The 8,599-nt window shown below is 25.7% G+C and overlaps 1 protein-coding gene across 1 annotated transcript; it reads left to right on the top strand.

Moving 5' to 3' along the window:
* The first annotated feature begins 1,239 nt into the window (after positions 1–1,239).
* Positions 1,240–3,281, top strand: LOC110671880 (uncharacterized). The gene is made up of 3 exons (XM_058154241.1): positions 1,240–2,316; positions 2,431–2,573; positions 2,654–3,281. The coding sequence occupies exons 1-3, from the start codon at positions 1,240–1,242 to the stop codon at positions 3,279–3,281; spliced, it is 1,848 nt and encodes a 615-aa protein (XP_058010224.1).
* Positions 3,282–8,599: the final 5,318 nt, after the last annotated feature.

The following is an 8,599-nucleotide window of genomic DNA, read 5'->3' as shown; positions in this document are numbered from 1 at the left end:
GGAAAAGGAGTACCTTCAAGGCTTCAACGGCAGTCGGCACTCGGCAGCATCGGGTAAGAATTGCAACACCACATTTCTCTTCTTTTCTCTCTGATCTGCCATATTAACTCTTTTCTCTTTTATCAATAGAAGAAGAAGAAGAAGAAGAAGAAGAAGAAGAAGAAGAAGAAGAAGAAGAAGAAGAAGAAGAAGCAGCAGCAGCCGATTCTCCCTTCGTCGAAAGGTAAGTGGCGTTTCCCTTTTTTTTTTCCTTCCCAATTGTGAAATGAATGAGGGTAATTAGATTAGGTTTATATTGGGGTGGTTTTATTAATTTATTATTATTTAATTTATTATTTTCTTTATTATTAATTTATTATTTTCCTTTTCTAATTTTTTTGTAAAATAATTTTATCAAGCAATTTTTATTAATTAATTACAATTTTATTCCATTAATTAATCATAAATTTATCATATTTAATATCAATTTTTTTTCTCTAAATGTATATTCCATAATTAGATTTTTCTCAAACTGATGAGTTATCATAAATATTTTTTTTTTAAAAGATAAAAAAATTTTTTCCCAAATTCACTAAAAATTTTCAAGATTTGCCATATTTTTACAATCAACATTTTGAAGGAAATTAAGGACAAATGTAAATATATTTTTAAAGTTATTTTTAAAATTATAAAATTTCAAGTTTAAATTCTAATTAATGATAAATAAAAAAAATTTCAACATTCAAAATTTGTATTTTATATTAATATATTTTATATTTTTGTAATAGTTTATATATAATGTGTTTAATATAATTTGTTTTAATGTATCATTATATTATATATTAAAATTTTTCATAATATAGTCAATTTATTCAATTCTATTATTTAATTCTTTAATCATTTAATATATAATTTACATTGTGCTTTAATCCTTAGTATATAATTTGTTTAAATAATTTGTAAATTGTATAAAATTGCATTTTCTTTTTGTCATTTTGATAGGACAATATTTGAATGGATTCTTCAAACTCAAATTCTACCCAAGCAAATAGCACTAGTGGCACTTCTTCAAAAACTAGGGAGGAAGAATTTAATCATCTGTAGAGATATGTAACTAAACTAGAGAAAACTGGAGAAGGAGGGGGTAATTGTAAATGGATATGCAATTTTTGTGGACAAGAAAAGCAAGGGACTTATACTAGAGTGAGGGCTCATTTATTGAAAATCACTGGAAAAGGGATTGGTGTGTGTAAAAAAGTGATGAATGATAGTATTTCTGAAATAAGGAAACAGGAGGATGAGGCAACAAACAAAATTACCAATTCACAATCTAGGCGAGTTTCTTTGCCTATTAGTATAACTTCTGTTCCTTCATTGAATATAACTGAACCAAGTATTTTAGCAGCTTTGAAGAAAAGAAGAGTTAATGATTCTCCTCTTGGTAGAGCTTTTGACGTGCAAACTAGAGCTCAATTAGATGCAGAGATTGCTAGAATGTTCTATGCTGGGGGTCTACCTTTTAATTTTGCTAGAAATCCTTATTATGTGAGTTCTTATTCTTTTGCTGCTAATCATGTTTTGGGTGGTTATGTGCCGCCTGGTTATAACAAATTGAGAACCACATTACTTCAGCAAGAAAAAGCAAATGTAGAGAGGTTGCTTGAACCAATTAAAAGCACTTGGTTAGAAAAGGGTGTTAGTATTGTGAGTGATGGATGGAGTGATCCCCAGAGGAGGCCTTTGATTAATTTTATGGTTGTTTCTGAGTCTGGCCCCATGTTTATCAAATCTGTAGATTGTTCTGGTGAAGTGAAAGATAAGCAATTTATTGCTAATTTGCTAAAAGAAGTAATTGATGAGGTGGGTCATCAAAAAGTGGTACAAGTCATTACTGATAATGCTTCAAATTGTAAAGGTGCTGGAGAAATCATTGAGGGAATGTTTCCACATATTTATTGGACTCCTTGTGTTGTGCACACTCTTAATCTTGCTTTGAAGAATATATGTGCAGCAAAAAATTTGGAAACTAATCAAGAAACTTATGATGTGTGTCACTGGATCACTGAAATCCATGGGGATGCTTTGCAAATCAAGAATTTTATAATGAATCATTCCATGAGGCTTGCAATTTATAATCGGTTTAGCCCTTTGAAATTGCTTTCAGTTGCTGACACTCGTTTTGCTTCTATTGTTGTGATGCTTAAAAGATTTAAACTTATTAGGCGTGCTTTAGAAGCAATGGTTATGAGTGATCAATGGGCACAATACCGAGAAGATGACCAAGGCAAAGCTAGATTTGTTCGTGATAAAGTGGTAGATGAGGATTGGTGGGAAAAGGTTGATTACATCATTGCTTTTACTGGGCCCATTTATGACATGATTAGAGTTTGTGACACAGACAAACCATGCCTTCATTTGGTTTATTAGTTGTGGGATTCTATGATTGAAAAGGTGAAGCAAGTTATTTTTTATCATGAAGGAAAGCAAGCAGATGGGTTTTCTCCTTTTTATTATGTGGTTCATCGAATTCTTGTTGATCGTTGGGCAAAGAGCAACACTCCCCTTCATTGTTTAGCCCACTCATTAAATCCAAGGTAAATTTCTAACTTATATACTCATCTTCTTGTTCTAATTTTTTTTTTTATTTTCTGAATTTATTTTCTTATTTTTGAAGATTTTATAGTGAACAATGGCTTCAAGAGGGAGAAGGTAGAGTGCCTCCTCATATGGATGGAGAAGTATCAATTGAGAGAATTAAATGCTTTAGGGGGATTTTTTCTAATGAAGATGAGCGAATTAGAGCAAATGATGAATTTGCAAATTTTTCTTTGAAAAGTGGACCTTTTGCTGATCCTGATTCTATTGGAAGTATGTATGTTACAGATCCTAGGAAATGGTGGGCATGTTTTGGTTCTAATGCACCTTTACTTCAAAGATTGGCTTTTAAAGTGCTTGGACAACCTACTTCCTCCTCTTGTTGTGAAAGAAATTGGAGTATTTATTCCTTCATTCATTCATACAGAAGGAATAAATTAACTCCAAAACGTGCAGAGGACTTGGTTTTTATCCATAATAATCTTCGTCTTCTGTCGAGAAACTCCTCCCAATATTATCATGAGAAGACAAAATTATGGGATGTTGGTGGTGATCAATTTGGGAGTATGGAAGATGTGGGAGTTCTTGAATTTGCCAACCTTTCATTAGATGAACCAGAGTTAGAGTCTGTTTTGTTTGATGAAAATACAACTACAAGCATGGAGAAGGAGAATGAGAAAGACAGTGAAGTTGAGGAAATGTTATAAATTTCATTATCTTTTCTTTTTTAACATTTGAATGTGTTGTAGTTAATATTTATTTCTTATAAGTATGAAACTTCTAAATATGTATTTTTATAGTTGAATTTAAATGTTGATTTGAACTTTATTTATTATTAAACATCTTTCATGATATATATATATATATATTTATTTATTTATTTATAAATATACCCCTATATTTTTTATATTTGCACGTTTCCCCCACGTTTCCGTTTCCTATGTTTTTTAAAATGCCGTTTTCCCTTGTCCATTTCCGCGTTTCCCCGTGTCCGCGTTTCCGTTTCCGTGCTACATAGCTCCTGGTCCTGTAGATTTAGCAACACACACCAAAGGGGAGGAGTATGGCTATGAGGCCAATGGTACTGTAGACGAAAATCACCATGGAGAATCTCATGTTCCATGTAATATGGAAGAACTTGATGATTTTGCCTAATCATTGTTTGGGAAAAGAGAGAAATTATTTAGCACCTCCTACGCACTTTCTTATTTTAGTACTCTGTTGTATGTAATACTTAATTACCTACAAGACTGGCATTTAAAATGTTTAAAAAAGTAAATTACTATATTATTCTAATAATTTGGATAAATTATACCCATTGTCTCTCAACTTTAATAGTTATTTTATTTTAGTCATTTAGTAAAATAAAATTATTTAATTTTAATTTTATTTTAGAAAAAGTCTCTTTATCATGTGATAGCAGTTTTTCGAGTTCATTTTAGTTTTTTTAACTAATGCCAAACTAACATTTAATTAAAATATCTATAAATTATTAGATATTGCTTATTATTTTTTATTGATAAAATCATATATTAATAAATATTATTTTAAAAGTTTAAATTCTAAATTTATTATTATTATATTATTTTTTTTTCATGTTGCTACAAATTAAATTTTAATTAATAATTTTATTAATATATTTAGTTAAAATAAAATAATTTAATTGATAATAATTATTAATTAATTTAATCATAAAGATTAAAAAAAGAAAAAGAATAAAAAGAGGGCAATAGAGTAATTTATTCTTTTGGAAATCTCCTATTGTAGGTTAATGGAACTTTTTCTAAAACAAAATTAAAGTTAAGGGAATTTTATTTTAATAAATTGAAATCGAGTGACTGAAATGAAATAATCACATGAGTTAAGAGATTATTTATACAATTTAACTTAATAATTTTTTAAAATATCAATATTACTCTCATTTTAATAACTACAATACTTAATTATAAATTTTTTATCATTTTAATAAATTAAATTATTTTTAAGCACATTTTAATTAAAACTTAAACTATAGTTACTTTTTAATAATTTTATCAAACAATTAGCTATTTATTTTTAAATTAACTTATAAATATCTACAACTATTAATATAAAATACACTTATTATTGTTCCCACTTAAATTCCTAGACTTTTCTTTTGTGTTAAACTCACCTTTTCCATCTTGTAAAAGATTTTTTTTTCCTCATCATGTCAAAAGGTGCCCTGTGTTATAACTCCAAGCAAGTATTATTTTCATTAAGGTGAAAAATTCATTTGCTATCAAATTTACTTTTTATTAGATTATTATCTCTAATTTTTCTAAAGACAAACACAAATTTTGGAAAATAACAGAACTGAATTTTGAAAACTTAGATAAGAAGAGAATATAGAAATTAGAAGGTAAAAATATTACTAGAAAATGAAATTCTATTGTCTCAGAAAAAGATGCCTAATAACAAATACAATATTTAGAGTCTCCTTTGCGAGCCAATGGATGACGAATTGTAGTCTCAGAGAATATTGAGACTAGGGCTATGCACGGTTCTTGGGGAAACCGAATTAAACAGAAGAACCATACTGAACCGACAGAAACTATATCGAATCGAATTTATTTTGATACTTTAATTTGGTTCTAGTTCTTCACTAAGAACCGAACCGGAACGTTACTAAAACCAAATTAGAACTGTACTGAACCAGTACCGAATCGAAAATTGAATTTATATATATGTTTTTCTATATTTTTTTAGATATATTATATACTTTCAATATAATTATATATACTTATATATGTATACATAATTATGAATTAAATATAACTTAATATTACATTTCTTTTTTTTATATTTTCTTAATAATTTTAGTTATAAATACATCAAATTACCTTATCATTCTTAATTATAAATATACTATCATCTTATATATATATATATATATATATATATATATATATATAAATTCTTAATTATATTTGTATCTTATTGTTAAATATTATATGATTAATAAATAGTTAAAATGTATATTATATCATATACTATTATATTATATAATATATTTAATACTAAGTTATATATGTACCTTATAATTCAAAATTATATAATTTAGGCATAGCTAAAAGATATATTATATGATATTTTATGTATTAATAACTCAATTCAAAACTTAAATGTTAATTCAAATATGATTTTTAAGGAAATAATTACATAAAATTATTGTAAGAACCAAAAACCGAATTAGAATTGTACCGAATCGAATTAGAACCGAAAAACCGAGAACTGCACCGAACTGAAACCAAAACAATGAAGAATCAAACCGGAACTGTACCAAAATTTCGAAATTCATGTTCGGTTCCGATTCCTAGGCAAATCCTGAACTGAACTGGAACCGAACACCTCTAATTGAGATTGAGTAACAAAGTCTCGAGCTTTTTATCAGGTGTCATAGAAAAAAATAATATATTAAAAAAGGATAAGTTTAAACTTAATTATTAAAAATGGTGAAATTATGTTAGGGTGAAAAATTTGAGGGCAATATGTTAATTATAATAGTATTTTAAGAGTGAGACACTAATTATAATAACGTTTAAAACTGAACATTATTCGTAGTAGCGTGCGATTAATTTTAATTAAAAATTATTAAACAAAATTAAAAGAAAGCAGGATGCTACCATAGGTGGCGTCTAACTTTACTTTATACATTAATTGTTTTATTTTATATTTTTAAATAAAATGTAAATATTATTTTAATAAATAATATTATAATAATTAATATTGTAGACCATAACATTTTTATTATAAAAAATTATTTTCTAATTTAAAATTAAATTAAATTTTAATTAAAAAAATTAAAATAAAAAATGTTATTAATTTTGTTTAATAATTACTTTCAGAAACTAATAAATTACTAAATATTTAATTAAAGTTTAAATTAAATAAAAAGTTACAATATAAAATATTATTAAGTTTGTTTTAACAATTATTTAAAAAAATAACTAATTATTAAATTTAAACATTATTAATCTTATTTTAATAATTATTTCAAAAAAATAATACATTACTAATTATAATTAAGCATTATTATTAATTTTTCATATTTATTAATTTTATAAAATAATTAATATTTATTTCATAATATACTAGTTAAATCAAGTTCGATTCGAGTTACATCTTAACTCTTAAATCTTTTGCCTTCACTAGTTCAATGACTGAATCAATTTTAAAAATTTTGTTTATCTCAGTTAATATGCGCATTTAGTCAATATTAATTTTATTATTATACGTGTAATTAATTTTAGGCTAAATGAAAAAAAAAATATTTATGTCAATTATCAATTTTAACTAGAGGTGGCAACAAATTGGGTATTTACAAGCACTTGATTTGAGTGAACTTTATAGGACAAGTTTGGATAATATATAATTAGGCTTGGAGTGGGTTTGGATTTGAGAGATAATATCTATAATGGGTTCGAATTTAGGTAGGGTGATTTTCGCGAATACTTTATCTATTGTTGTTCCTAATTTTAACCAAACCTTTCATTTTTGTCAATTTAATCATAAACTTTCCATATTATTTTCAATTTTAGCAATTATACATAATTAAAAATAATTAAACTCATTAATTTACAAATTATTCAAATATTTTCATTTATATGTCAGTTTTAGCTCATGTATTTAATTTTATTAATTTATTCAATAAATTTAATATTTTCATTATTTGTAACAAATTTCTTATTCATAATAGTATAATAATTGAATAACATATTTAATATTGTAATCTTAATAATTGAGGAAAATTAATAATAATGCTTGATTAAAATTAGTAATTTATTGTTTTTTGGAAATAATTATTAAAATAAAATTTATAACATTTAAATTTAATAATTAATTATTTTTCAAAATAATTATTAAAAAAAAATTAACAATATTTTATATTGTAAATTTTATTTAATTTAAAATTATTATTTTTGAAAGTATTTATTAAAACAAAATTAATAACATTTTATATTTTTATTTTTTATTTAATTGAAATTTAATTTAATTTTAAATTAAAAAATAATTTTTTATGGTAAAAATGTTATGGTTTAAAAAAATATTTATTATAACATTATCTACTAAAATAATATCTATATTTTATTTAAAAATATAAAATAAAATAATTAATAAAAAATTAAAATTAAACCCTACTATAAATAGTGTACAATTATTTTTTAATTTTTTAATTATTTTATCTAATAATTTTTATTTAAAATTAGATGCACACTATTAAATAGTATCTGGATTTAAACGTTATTATAATTAATATTTTATTTTCAAAACGTTATTATAATTATGATTTGGCCTTCAAAAATTTTTAACTGAACGCAAATTCATTCTTTATAATAAATTAAGTTCAAATTCACCTTTTTTTTTTTTAATATATTATTTTTTTTTACTACAGCCAGAAAGTCTCTGTGAGTGATGAATAAAATATTTTATTGTTTCAAACGTTGCTTTGAAAGTAAGGGCGCTTCAAAGCTAAAGTTGCGCCAAAAAAGCGTCGTCTCTTTAGCGTTTTTATTAGCGTCGCGTCTTAATTTTTTTTGTTTTCGCTCGACGCTCGCAGCGCATTAAGAGCGCGCAGCGCAATCTTTGAGGTTATAGTTTCAAAAAGAGCGCGCTGAGTAATCAAAGAAAGGAAAAAACCAAAATTGTCGATGAAATTGACATACATCTCAACCCGTCTCTTTCGTTTCAGACTCACTTTTCTTTCGTTTACTTTTAAGTAACGTGCATTCTGGTGGTCTTTGCATCCTTACCCCACTCTGCAATTTCAGTTCAAAAATAGAATTAAATGAAAAATTGACCTCTGTTTGTTCTCTTCCCCAAACATATTCATTCTCTTTCCTAAAGTTGCTTTGAAAAGTAAGAGCGCTTCAAAGTTAAAGTTGCGCCAAAAAAGCGTCGTCTCGTTAGCGTTTTTATTAGCGTTGCGTATTCTCAGCCCGTCTCTTTCATGTGGTGAGATGAAATTGAAATTGAAATGTATACCAGCCTGTCTCTTTCATGTGGT

This window comes from Hevea brasiliensis, chromosome 1 (assembly GCF_030052815.1).
Source record: "Hevea brasiliensis isolate MT/VB/25A 57/8 chromosome 1, ASM3005281v1, whole genome shotgun sequence".
Classification (NCBI taxonomy): domain Eukaryota; kingdom Viridiplantae; phylum Streptophyta; class Magnoliopsida; order Malpighiales; family Euphorbiaceae; genus Hevea; species Hevea brasiliensis.
The sequence above is the reverse complement of the archived record's forward strand: the minus strand, read 5'-3'. Positions and strand labels throughout refer to the sequence as shown.